Source organism: Equus caballus, chromosome 7 (assembly GCF_041296265.1).
Source record: "Equus caballus isolate H_3958 breed thoroughbred chromosome 7, TB-T2T, whole genome shotgun sequence".
Classification (NCBI taxonomy): domain Eukaryota; kingdom Metazoa; phylum Chordata; class Mammalia; order Perissodactyla; family Equidae; genus Equus; species Equus caballus.
In genome coordinates this window covers 12,049,730-12,064,043 of record NC_091690.1, presented here as the reverse complement: position 1 = coordinate 12,064,043, position 14,314 = coordinate 12,049,730, and the positions used below count along the sequence as shown (strand labels likewise).

The following is a 14,314-nucleotide window of genomic DNA, read 5'->3' as shown; positions in this document are numbered from 1 at the left end:
AAGCAAATTGAGTTACAATGACACTATACACATAGATAAGATAATTCATGTATATCTGAGACTATCTATATAGTAACTAATAAATTTATGTTACTAATAAAGAATGTAACTAATAAACTTCATCAATTATTTAAAAGAAAAATTAAATAAGAATTTCTAATTTTTTTCAAATTACAGCTTGGGCACAGTAAACAGTCAAGTATAAGGAGTTCAGAAGATTTCCAGTTAAATAGTTTCAATAATCCTCCAAGACAGTATCAGGTAAGCAGGAACTTTTAAAGAAATAAGGTTAGCTATCTGCAACGTTTAAAATCTCAAACTATGCAATTCTTTAAATGAAAATGAACTATTATATTTTTCTCAGCATCAAAATAATGCATTAATCCAACAGATATTTATTGGGCAGTTACCATGTGCCAGGCACTTTCTTTTTTTTTTTTTTGAGGAAGATTAGCCCTGAGTTAACATCCGCTGCCAATCCTTCCCTTTCTACTGAGAAATACTGGCCCTGAGTTACCATCTGTGCCCATTTTACTCCATTTTATATGTGGGACTCCTGCCACAGCATGGCTTGACAAGCGGTGCATAGGTCCGTGCTTGGAATCCAAACCAGTGAACCCCGGGCCACCCAGGCAGAGTGCATGAATTAACCACTGAGCCACCAGGTCAGCCCCAACCAGGCACATTCTAAGTGCTGGAGACACTCAAGTAAAGAAAATAGATGAAGTCTCAGCATCATAAAGCTTTAGAGTCTACATGTTCATTTTTAAAGTCTATCCTTACAAAATATATAAAGAAGAGAGCAAAATTCACCTAAAATCCCATCACTGAGAAATAAAGACTACTTACTTTGGGTGAATATTCTGCCAGATGTATGTGTATAATTTTACACATATTTTAATATTATTATACAAATATATATGTTATATGATGAGTTAGTACTTATATAACGAGTAATAGTTTTTCCACAGAACATATATTCATATTAATTTTAATGGATGTATAGTATTCCTTTGTACACATATATAATTTGTTAAAATAATCCCCTAAGGATGGACATTTATGAGTTTGTTTTTTCTATTACAGGTAGTACTACTATGAATATACTTGTCCATATATCCAATTACATCCTTAGAATGAGTGCTTGAAAGTGGAATTTTACTGTCCACCATTTATCTTTGGGCTTAGTATGCTTTGGTTTAGCTGTATATCTACCCAGGGCCTCCTCCACACGTGCTGTTCCTCCTACTTTTCATGAACAGTATGCAGTAGAAGCAACATCCTCATGGTAGAAACCCAGGCACAGGAGAAGCTAGCCATTCCTAAATTACTGGCAGGTATAAAATGAAAACTGGCTACATTCTTTAGTAAGAGGGGAAAAACATAAACGAGTGTACGTTTGCTTAATTTTCCATTTCCACATGCAGTACTGCACACCTCCAGCCTGCCCAACTGAAAGGCTGGGCCTGGTCTAATACTTTTCAAATAAAACACAAGCACTGAACATCAAGGATTAAATGTTTGTTCTAAATTTATTCTTTTCTCAAGAATTAACTTTTGAGTCATTAGCCCCAGTGGTGAGAAAATGGCTTTTAAAATCTGGAGATAGCATGCATTCCCGACCAGATGAATCATCCTAATCTTTGATAGCCATCACTTCTAAAGTGCTTACTGAAGGAAGAAAGACTCAAAAACTTCTTCCAAATGAGAGACCTGTCTTGACCATAAAACTGAGATGAATTTCTCCTTTCTCTGTCCAGAAAATAATGAAGAGGCTCATTAAAAGATATGTACTAAAAGCCCAGACAGATAAGGAGAGTGATGAAGTGAACGAAGGTGAGTCAAACACAGGGACAAGTCGGTCCCTGAGCGTGAGCTGGGACGTGGGGCCTGATGCAGAGCTGAGGGAGAGCAGGAGAGATGGGCATGGGAAGGGTGAGCAGCAAGGGGAAGAGAAGACAGGATCTCACGACCATCAAAACTGTTAAATACTCAGGAAATGGGCTATTTCTCCACAGCTAGGGGCGTGTGCCACTTGTGAGATAAGTAACTATTGTTTTTGTGGGGGGCTTAGAGGGAGGAGTAAGCGGTTGAGAAGAGTGAGGGGCTGTTGCCCCCAACCCCTGCAACATTTGCCACCAACGCGTCCCTTTAACTTCCTTTAGGAAGACTTCTGTTATAATTTTCTCTTTTCATTAACCAAAATATTTAGCTGAGAAAGTAGAAACCTCTTCCAAGGAAGTTATTTCCTTTGAAAGGATTCAAAATACAGATGTGTGTGGAATTAGGACAGATTGCAGTCTATCCCTGAATCACTAGTTTCTGTGCATTACGTATTCATAGTTAACTGCTTCTCACTCTTGTTTTTCAAAGGGGAACTGAAGGAAATTAAGCAGGACATCTCAAGTCTCCGCTATGAACTCCTTGAAGAAAAAACTCAGAATTCAGAAGACCTAGCAGAACTTATTAGAAAACTTGGGGAGAAATTATCAATGGAACCAAATCAGGAGGAAAGCAATAGATAATGCAAAGACTTCCTTTAAAATCCATATTTATTTGTCCACTTGAAGCCATATTATTTTTTGATTTATTTTTTTAAGTGCCAATACGACCACCTTTTACACAAGAAAAAGCTCAAAGATGATTGGGTCATCCTATCATCTGGAACCCTAATATTTAATATTTTTGGTGATTAAATTTCATTGTTCAGCTAAAGGTTTCAGATTATGATGAACATTATGCCCAGTTGTTGGTGCTTGTTTTATAAACTGCTTTCTTGAGCATAACTATTGTCATGATGTGGTTGTCATGTAATGTCTGCCTGGAAATCATCTCAGTTGGCAGGGGCAGACGCACCATACTATGGTATTTCTCCTGAAGTGATTTCAGGGACCTTCTTGCCTGCTCTGTGGATCCCCTGATGGTGACTTCCAGCCCTGAAATCTAGAGAAAAATAATCTATGGCCATTTATAGAATGCTGTTTAATCATTTACCCTGCTCAGCTCCCTCCTCTCCCACCCGCCCCAGGATACAATTGGTAATGTCTGTGCAAAGTGGAATTAAATCTTTCCTAAATTTTCTGGTTCATCTCTTTGAAAATGCTACGCTTAACAGTGAAAAAGTGCTTCCTCCACTGAATCCTGGAAACGTGGTTCGGTTGTGTGTGGGGGTGTGTGTGTGCACACGCACCTGCACATAGGAGCGTGAAATGCTTTCCCTGTTTTCTTTTGAAGCCAGTATTGACACTCAGAAGCTCTTTGTTATATTTTTTTTATTGTGACTGAAAAATCGTTGACCAAATGAGAACTCTTTCTTGGAGAAGTATCAAAGCCACAAATAATTGTGGCTATTTGGTTCAGTTATAGCATAATTTTATGCCATCTCTGAAGGCATTTACAGGTGAATTCCCACATTTGGCATCGAATGTAAAGGAAAAAAAGTGCTGAGGGAACTTGCAACTACTTCTCCATTATTCTCAGTATGTTCTACCACCCTCTCAAAATACATATAACAAGAATTTGCATGATGAGCACTCGTCAGGAGGTTGTCATGACTTACTGATGATGCTGAGGCACGACCCGAAACAGCTAAAACAGAGAAATGAAGGCTCATCTGTTCAACTACTCAAAGACTATGAACATTTCAATGATGCTGGCTGTTAAGTGGAAGTGCCACTTTAAGTTCAATAAAGAGAGGCTTCAAAAGCAAATGTTAAACTTCATCCTAAAGATAAAATGGTCACAGAAAATCTGGTTAGCCCCAGCTTTGATGTAATTTAAATCCGAGGACTTTTATGTAACCAGATCAGAAAATATAGCTGAAATTGTATATTCAGTGATTTCATATTCGTGGGTATTATTTATTGAGAAGTTAGTTAGTGATACAGAAAAGGTCTGTTTTCAAGTGTTTTGTGACATTTGAATGAAAAGTTGTAAAAATCAACCTCACACCAAATGCACTACCACAAATTAAAATAACTAACATCCACATAGTTTGTGTGCTGTGCCGTGCAAGAGGTTGGCCTCTGTGCCATGGAGGGCTCTATGACAGCCAAAGGGCTTGACTCCAGAAGACTCTAGAAAAGATATTCAGATTCCTCAGTGTCTTTTAAGGTGGGTTGACTTGACAAGACATAAGTTCTGGGAAATGCAACAGGCACGACTGGGTTCCTCAGTAAGAGGCATTACTATCAAGTGCCACCTGTTATTGTTCAAAGTTAATATGTCTTGAAGTGCGCAGATTTTCCTTAAAGTGCAGGTGAATTAGCACCTCTTCTAATTTCCTTTAAATTGGAAGATGAAAAGAGAAATCAATTGTACTTTAAGAAAGGTTTACAAAATTCCAACAAGAGCTTAAAGGTATATTGTCAGAGGATGGTCATAAGCATGACCATCTTTCATAAGGTTCAAGGCCACTGGCTTTAAATCCTGTATTCATGTCAGCTTAACTTTTTAAAATAAAGTGACTAATAAGTTGAAATGTATATCCAAACTGCACTCTCCCTCTCTCTCTCTCTGTCATATTTCCCCTCTCAGATTTGGTGCTTTCTGGAGGTTTGGGTACCATAAAGACAACACAATGGTGACGTCTGACACTGACCACACAGCTGCTCCCTGGGGGCCAAGCCCTGTCCACTCCTCATGGCAGACCCACCACCAGTGAACATAAGCAAGTCCCTGTTTTTATACATCAATGCCTAGTTTTGCTCTCTGCTGTTCTCATTACTCTGAAACTGAGAAATAGCACAAATTCAATATGATTTTACTGGACATATAAATGAATTACCAGAAAATACTATCTGCTCAGAACTCTGCCAGGGATTGAAAGGAATAGCAAATGGGTGTCTGACCTCCAGGAGCTTGCAATCAAGTAAAGAAATGGGATTTAATACAAGTTTGAGAAGCATTTGCTGAGCACCTGCTGTGTGCCAGGCACTGTGATAAATGCTTTCCATGAGTTATCGAATTTAACCTAGCTTAATGCTTACAACAACTGTATGAGGTAAATACTATTATTATCATCATTTTAGAAATGAGATAATCGAGGCTTTTAGAGACTAAATAACTTGCACATAGAGTGTCTGAGCCAGGAACAAAACCAGGGCCTGTCTCCCAGCAAAGGCCTCACACTTACGCATGGGCTAGACCCACTATACCAGAGTGTGGTTGTCTCAAAGTGAAACTTACATTTCAGTCTCTAGGTGAGGAGAGATGGGCTGTACCTGAAAACCCTCAGGTCCATTACATACCCAGTCCAGAGGCAGGCAATAGCCCTCATCAATAAAGAGATTTGGCTTCAAAAGTTTTGTAGATTTAAAAAAGAGTAAAAGATGGGGCTGTATATTAAGAAGTGGGGACAGTGTGAGAAGGCCAAGAGCTGAGCATGAGTACAGGACACCATAGGAGGTCTTCAGAGAGAAATACTAAATTCAAGGGCTGTGACTTGGTGACTTTATTTGGGCAGTCCATCCCATCCATCCAGGACTATTCCACTATGAAAGAATCTTATCACCATGGGAATAATAAAAACAAGCCAAACGTTCAATTAAAATGGAGAGAGTATAAGGCAGTATTTGCCAACCCGGCTAACTGACCAACGAGTCCCCTAAGAAAATCACTGTCAAGACCAATTTCCCACTTCAGGCCAAGGAAGAGATGTTTCTTCAAGTGGCACATTTAAGTATGGGCTGCGTCTGATCTGATTCTAACAAGCAGATCCAGCCTCCTTCTTCACTCTGAAATCTTCTCTCATCACGGTGAGCCAGGCAGGATTCATGAGAGTCATGCCCATCACCCCTGTAGCTCTGTTGAACGGTGCTGGATACAAGTTCCTATGCTGTAGTCAGAATCTCTGCCCTTGCATGCAGCATGTGCAGGTTGAGTCACTGGAGAAGCAGAAAAGGATATAAATTCCTGACTCAGACCCCGTGTTGCACTCAGGACACTTATCTAATTAGCTTTCCAAGTGAGGAAGTTAATCAAAGGCTGTGTAGGAGTTCAGCCTAGCATCCTATCACAGATGGTAGTTGAAAATTCAGCTAAACATCTGTTAGTGTACAAAACATTGACTCCACGTAGCCTGTGTCTTGACTTTTATATGTGATTAGCTGAGGTGAGAGATACACCGTGAACTCTCTAAAAGATGTGGGTAATTAAGGCAAATAAATATTTTTCTTGAATCATTAGAACAATTGCTTGAATTTTCTTCTTTACTCTGTGTTTACGGCTGCAGTCATAAAAATTCCTGTAGACACTTTTTAAAACGTTTCCCCAGGATAAATTTGATAACACCTATTCACAAGTCACAAAAGTTTTCATTTTGCGGTAAATTTTTTTTTGTACATCTGAGTAAATAGCTAGAGACACTTACCAACTATGACAGTTTTTTAGAAATATATCAGTGCCATTTAATGGATAATCAATTTATCCAGTATAAGTGGATCATAGGATATTGATTCATGTTTTTCAAACTCTCAGGAAAATGGCATATCAAATAGCCATCTTATCCAATGATATGGAGATCACATATTCATAATAGTCATAATACTCCGTAAGTATAATGTTATCTAAGACTTTGAAGTAAAAAACAGGAGACAAATTGGTATGCACAGAATCTAAGAATTTTTCAACTTTGTTTATTTTTCTAATGCCCACCCTGCAAGCCATAGGTTTTTGTCATTGTCCACTGATAAACTGCAGGAACAGTCTGTAAAAGGTAGAAGATAGGCATGTCTGCTAGGAAATGCAACAGAACATTATGAATTTTTGTCTAAATCATCAGAGAAAACCTTGGTGATGACGTTCAGGAAGCGAGTCTTGAACTTCACTGCCCTGAGTTTTTGTCCTCATCATTGTCCATGAAAATGGACTCTCATATCACCATAAGAGCACTCTCAGAATCAGGTAAGTTTCCTTATTATCATGTCTCAGACTAAAAGAACTCTGGCAATCCTCTCCTTTTGCCTTAACCTTTTCAGTATTCTGTGACTCAGCCATCTGACATTTACCCTTCACTCTTTTTCAAAAAATGGACTTTCCCTCGGAATAATTGGAAAAGGTCAAATTTTACTGTTACTTTATACAGGTTTCCTCCAATATATGAAAGCAGAGTGTTCCTAGGACATTTTTCATAAGACGAAATGGCGTACAGGGAAGAAACAATTAGCATTAATTTATGTGGGGAATTTTTTTGAGCATTCCTACACCCAAAAAATAACTTAACAAAATAAATGGAGATGAAGCACAGATATTCACAGACACAGTTCAAGGCTGTGGCGGCTTGACGCTGGCGTGCTGAGTGTAGGTCTCGGGGAAGGAGCTCGCTGGGTGGCGCCACTCTCGCTGTGCCGGGCGCTCACTGTCTCTGTAGAAGCTCGCCAGGGAACAAACGCGGAACGCTATTTTTGCTTTTTACCTTTTTTTCTGTAAAAGTGAAAATCCTCTTTAGATTTCTTTTGGTTAGCAAAAACAGGTAGTAATGTAGGTCTTTCATAAAAGCGAAGTGGAGTAAAGAGAACTTTTGGATAGGGAAAATCTGTATTCAAAAGATACTAACGTCATAACGTTGCTACTATTTGTTAATATGTGGGAGAATATATACACACATATATACATATACATAGTTTGTCATGATATATAATGTATAACCGTATAACACATATATAGTGTGTGAATGTAATATATATATGATCAGACATTTTTCAAAGCATGGTTAGGATCCCAGAAAAAAAATTTTGCTTACAAATAGGAATTTTGTTTTTATTTCTTTTCTCGTTTGTAATTTTTTTCTTTCTGTTTTTTGATTACAACTTTTTTCTAGTCTCTATACATTATCTACCTCTTCTACTGAGTTCTTTTCAGTCTAGTTGTTCAGAGTATAGGATCTGGAGCCAGAATATGCGGGTTTGAATCCCAACTCTGACAATTACCACCTGTGCATGCTTCACTAAGTTTCTTAACCTTTCTGGGCCTCATTATCCCGGTTCTACAGATAAAAAAAACTAACATCATTTCCTGCATAGAGTTTTTGTGAGGATGAAATGAATTAATACATCATAGGCTCAGAAAATATTACTTGGCACATATAAGCATCGGGTTAATGTTAGCAATTGTAGAGAAAGGATGTGGTTCTCAAACTGCCTTTTCTACCCTGTCTGAAACCACCTCCTCTTAAGCCTCATAAAATCCAATGAAATTTAGGTTTCAACTCATGTTTCTCTGATCAGCTGATACATAGTGTCTGGAGCCTTGTGCTAAGAAGGATTCTGAGGCCCCTTAGGATACCCTACAGGAAAAAATGACAAAGACAATTAACTACGCTTGCCATGGACATAGAAAGTTGGCCCTCTTGCCGCATATTTGTCATCCTTGATAAAAATGAATCATGTTGGAACAATACTTGGGAAAATTTCAAGGCGCATTGCTTTTGATTGTAATAATTTTGTATCATTTTATAGTAGTATCATAAGATGGCTTAGGGCAGGTACCATATTACGTCCCAGTCATAAAACTTTTATTTAAAGTCTATTATATTTGTTGCGATGTACGGGGTGCTATTGCCAGTAGCAGTACTAAAAACAGAATACAAATAGTCATTTATAAGCAACAGACCTAATTAATGCAAGCTAGTTCCATGAGGCCTATTTTAATTTATGCATCCTAGAGAGCCATGCAGTGTTTGAGAAGAAATTCTTCAACATCCACAAAAGGGAAAATGAAGCCTGGACTCGTTCGTTTTAGGTTTAGTTTACCTGCTATGGTTCGTGGTTTCACTGTAATTCTCAGAGGACGTACCAAACCCAGGTAAGAAAATCTTGGCATTGTCCAGTCATTGGGTAGTTCCTGACTGATTTCCATTTCCCTCTTGGAGGGTTAGCAACTTGATTCATGCACTTCATACTTTTGTTTAATAAGAAAGTTACCCTTTGGCTCAAGATGAAATAGGAAGGAAGGAATTAATTGCACGCCAACTTTTTCTTGTTAATTCCTTTACGGGTCTAGCCTATCTTGTTGCCTCACAGACATGATCCGTTTATCTTTCATGACTGACTAATAGGATACAGTTAACCCTTGGCTGGTGTCATTAGTTCATTCGGCACTTAGCCTCACTAATGAGGAGGAGGCAAACAGACCATCTCAGTTTGTGCCTCTGACCGATATTGCCCATTCTGGACCTCATTACTTTTCCTCACAGATCCCCAGTTCAGTCAGGGCTGACCCTGGGGTACATTTCAGCTTTTCTCTCTTAAACCAATGACATCTGGCTGATGGTTTAAGAGCTCAGGGAGACTTTATAAAGAAAACTTTGGTGTGAGGAGCAGTTAAGGCCCTTTATAGCCTTTTGAATGGCCATCCCTCAGGATGAATCAGGAAGTCCTGAAATATTGTCTGTGGTTGATAAAAGCATTTAATAAGTCGCAGGATCTGTACGTTTTTAAAAAACTTTCTCCTCCGAGCAATCTGGGCTGAGGTTGTGACATTAAGGGAGAATAATGATTTTTGCCACAATTCACTAATGCCCAGTGTCAGAGAGAGAATCTAGGCATTCACTGTAACCCCTCTGCAGCTGACTGGAACCGAGGAGACAATCGGCATCGCCCCAGTCATCCTGCTCCTCCAAGCAGGGGCCAGGCCTGCAGCCTGCTAGGATTTTACAATATGTCATGAAAATTGCAAAAATATTAATGCCAAAAGCAGTATCAGAAAATTAAAATAATGCAGTATTTGGTGTGTTTTGACCTGTGCTTTACAAGAGGTATCAATATCACTTTTATTCCAATGACTTTTATGGATCTGCGTGCCCGGTGGAGCTCCTGGGACTTTGTGGGTGCTCAGCAATATGTGGTTTATTCAATCATTTCACTTAAAATTCAAACAATAATAAAGACACAGTTTCTGCCATCAAAGAGTTCTTTAGTCAGACAAGAAGCCTGTTAAATGCTGTGAAAATCCCCAGGAAGAGCATTAAAGTAGGGCGGAGGGGCACGTGTACTTCAGGCCAACAAGGCTTCTGATTGGAAGTAACACACATTCCGAAGAAGCCTGTGCTTAGGCTGAAGCATTGCTACTTTCATCCCCTGGGGACAAGGGTGTCAGAAAAATATCTGCTGCTTGGCATGTTGCTTGTCTTCATGTACCCTGTCTTAAATAGAATTCTCCAGAAGGAGCCCTGGAATGAGAATGTGCAAGTGATTTATGAAGAAAGTGCTCCCGGTCCTAGGAGAAAGTGCTGAAGAGCTGGAGGAAGCAGGACAGGGAAAGAGAAAGCCCAACAACTGTGCAAAATCCTACTAAGGACACTTCAGGATGATCCAGCGGAGGAATTCTGAAGTGCCACCTCTGAGCTGGACTTTCATGCCCTTTGCCCATCAGTCCTTGGCCGATGGCTGACCCAGGGGAATGCAAACCCCCAGTCACTTTCAACAAAGGCTCCTGTAGCCCGAAGGCAGCCGGTGCAGCACTTAGAAGCAAAAGCACATTGACATCGGGAAGGCATGTGCTGTAAAGGGGTCGGCTGGCGTCTGGAGAAGCACCGACAGTACCTACTCCACACCCAGTGGACAGTGCCAAGGACAATGTTCCTTGTCACCACAGGTTACATCAGAATTCTAAAATACTATTTGCTTTTTCACGTAATTTGGAAATTTGAGAAATAGTATCTGTTTTTGAGTCTGCAGAGGAGATGGATGGGATCCTTTGCAAATCAAGGAGCTTCTGGGTCATTTGGGGTTAAGCCAGGTGATGTCTGTGCCCTCCAGAAACAGGGCTATTTCCACAGGTGGCTGCTCACTCCATTAAACCAAATGATGTATTTTGAGAATTACACATACATCCTGGACCAACATACCTCATGCAGCAGCAGGCCCTTCAAATTGCCCACCTATTGCCATTCTTTTAAGTGGAGGTGTAATGTGTTCCTTTGAAATGTAACTTTAATAAGGGTAATACATTAACCAATTATGAACATTAACCTGAATGAATTTATCCAGACCTCTAAAGAATGAGACCCAGAAGTGGTGACTTTAGATGAGGGTGGGTCTAAGAAAAAACCCAGAATATGAGACCACTCAATTAGGCCACTTCACAACCAATAACACCATAGCAGTGTCCCTGGCCTAAGGCACAGCACAAATGTAATAGATAGCTGTGGGGAATGCGAGAGCCAATGGCAGCCTTAATAAAATGCATTGAGGAACGCCAATGACTAATTTTCCCTCCCATGGCCTAGTTCCCAAGACTCATGATCCTATCGCCACCAAAAAAAGACTTCCCACGACCCTTAGAGACCCATAAGCCAAGGATTTATTTCACAGGCCCTTTCAGAGTTCCTAGCATGTACGGGATGCTCAAAAAATATTTGCTGAATGAGTATATTTGTTGGATGAATTCTGTATTTGGTGCCACTTGCTCCCCCAGTAGGACTTCCGACCACATCCTCAGTGAAGAAAAACAGAACAGGCCACAGGCAGAGAAAACTCCTGAGGGAGACTATTTCAAGACTTGCTGGCCAGATGGGTGTCTCAGTAACCTCCAGACTCAGTCAGCATGGAAGCCTAGTGAAGGACATGATCTCTGATGCCTGGAGGAGCCATCTCTGCCTGCCTACTGTAGGATCCACCCACAGACTGACAGAGAGAACACACAAATCTGACTTGACTTGGGCTCTTTTTTTTTCCTACTTTGTGAGGACTTTATTCTGGTCCCAGCCTTCTGGGTATCACCTTTCATCCACACTGGAAGAGAGATTAGAGATGAGAAGAGGTCTGCCTGGGTGACACTGGGTAATTGGAATTGCTAGGGAGAAAGAAGCAGCAGGAAGCGGCCTTTATTTCTGCTACCTCAGTTTCCTTTATTATAAGTGGGTGGGGGGAGTAATCTTTGCTGTACACTTGACATCCTGACATTATGGGGAGGTGCAAAAAAATGGTATCTCTAAAGTTGTTTAAAATTGCTCCACACAAACCCGTATAACATTGACATATAACATTACATTAGTTTCAGGCTTATAATATAATGATTTGATATATGTATATATTGTGAACTGATCACCACCCATCACCATACAGAGTTACACATTTTTTTTCTTGTGATAAGAATTTTTAAGATCTACTCTTTTAGCAACTTTCAAATATACAATACAGTATTGTTAACTATAGTCACCAGGCTGTACATTACATCCGACTGGGCTCTTTCTGTTCCCATTATGTCTGGCTGCGAGCCAAACTACATGGTGTTCTATCTGGACCTGGGAGGTCACACTGACACAGTTCAGGCAGGCTGGTGATGGCGCCTGCGAGGAACCAGGTGAGAAGGGCCCCAGCCTGCTTGCGCTGATGCTATGTGGCAATGTGGTTCAGAGAAATGTACACAGCTTCAGACATAGAACCCAAGGGAACGCCCCCGCTGCCACTTACCACCTCCCGTGTGAGTTTGGACAAACTGAATCTTTCTGAGTTTCATTTTCCTCTGTTGTTTAAAATTGCCTCTCTGAGGGGGTCAATGTGAGGATGAAATAAGAACACGTACAAGAAGCACTCGGCCTTTGAGGGTCTTATAATTGAGCATCTCTTTCAGAAATTGGGTGACACAATCCTTGGACATCTTCTGCCTCGCGTCTGCCCCAGACACTCAGTTTTGAGATGCCATCTGTGCCTGTAAGGTAATCCCAGGACAAGCCTGAGGATGTCCATGTGGGCCAATAAAGACCAGGCTGAAACGTGAGCTGACGTTTGCCAGGGAGTTGCCGGAAGGGAGTGGTCCAGAGCCACATCAAGGTACACACACCCTAATCTTGTCTATAGCCCTTGGGTAAACTGTATCCTAAGCTTTGCCTCCAAACTTCACACATATGTTGCCTTTAAGATATGGCTGCTATCTCCAATGGGGACACAACTTCATCCGGGACTTTATTTTTGATGTCCTCAGGGTCTCGATGGCATGGCTTCATCATTGGCACCCTCGCTCTTATGCCTATTCCTCAAAGTCAGCTGGGTTACCACCTTACAGACTGGAAGGGCTCTATTGCTGAGTCTGAAATACATTGGCACTCCCAACCCCACTGGGTTAGAACCCCACCTTGACACGTCTGAGTGAGCCCTTGTGCTCAGGATTTATGACTCCAGGAGTTTCTGTGCCCCACCAGTGACAGTGCTGAGAACAGAAAGTCCAACATTTGTTTGTTATGTAACAACTATGCCCTAAGTCTTAATGTGTGCCAGGCATTGTTCTGGGTGATGAAGACCACAGAGAAAACCTTGCCCCCTCATGGAACTTGCATTCAGGAGGAAGAAATTAGACTATAAACAAAATAAATAAGTAAAGGATATAGTGTGTTAAAAGGTGAGATGTGCTATGAAGAAAAATCAAGAAGAGGTGAGGGAGCAGTCATTTTAAATTGAGTGGCCAAAAAAGGCCTCATGAGAAAAGAACTGAAGGAGGTAAGGGAGGGGGAGCTATGCACATCTGTGAGGAGAACACTCTAGGCAGAGAGAATCTGCGTACAAAGATGCTGAGGCAGGGGCATGCCTGCTGTGTCTGAGAAAGAGCATGGAGGAGAGTGGGATTGGAGTGGAGCGAGGGACGGGGAAAGCAAGAGGAAATGAGATCAGACAAGAAACAAGCTGGCCACTCCTGGGGGGCCTTGCAGGCCACCGAAGGCCAGAGCTTTGACTCTGAGTGGAATCAGAAGCCATAGCAGGACGTTGAAGTCAGTGAAAGCAGCACTGTTCTCTAGTTATCTGTCTGGGGCCTGCATCATATCCTCATTTCTAGAAGCTGAGCTCTGTCTTTCTTCATCTCCTGTTGCTATCATCACCTGAATGGCAGTTTGGTGTGGAGATGAGGGGAGCATCAGAACTGAGTGGGTCAAAGACCCACATGCTGATGCTCTATGCAGACCTTTGCTCTTGACTTACCTGCAGGAACTGAACTGGATCAAACACGCCCCTGTTTACCCTCTGACCACAGCCCCTCCTCATCCCTGCAAGCTTCTAGCTGACTCTTTCTTTCTCCTCTTTCCCTGCATCCTTTCCCCATAATTTCCTTGACATGGACTGTTTTGCCCCTAACATGACATGAAACTGGCACCAGCCCCAAGGTTCTCTACTAGATGCTACTAGATGCTAGTGACAGACATTAAGCTGCCTGATGATTAGCAGGAAGATTCTGTGCCTCTGTCTCTGCCCATTTCCATCAAGAAATGATAATAAAAGCAGCATAGTGCTTGCCTCAGGAATTAAGAGCCGAGTAGAACTGATTCAAAAAAAAGAGAGAGAAAAAAATAAAAAATCTCGTCTCTTTTCTTCTTGAAATTGAC

At 41.0% G+C, this 14,314-nt stretch overlaps 1 protein-coding gene across 6 annotated transcripts in view; it reads left to right on the top strand.

Moving 5' to 3' along the window:
- Window positions 1-4,484, top strand: part of TRPC6 (transient receptor potential cation channel subfamily C member 6) — a 128,843-nt gene extending 124,359 nt beyond the window's left edge. For 3 of the 6 annotated variants that reach the window (XM_070272716.1, XM_001499621.7, XM_070272719.1), the window contains 3 exons: window positions 178-261; window positions 1,761-1,836; window positions 2,374-4,484. In XM_070272716.1, the coding sequence (XP_070128817.1) occupies window positions 178-261; window positions 1,761-1,836; window positions 2,374-2,525 (312 nt within the window). In that variant the 3' untranslated portion in view covers window positions 2,526-4,484. Of the gene's footprint in view, window positions 1-173; window positions 262-1,760; window positions 1,837-2,373 lie in introns of those variants that run through there. The other 3 variants (XM_070272718.1, XM_070272717.1, XM_070272720.1) reach the window with 2 other exon arrangements.
- Window positions 4,485-14,314: the final 9,830 nt, after the last annotated feature.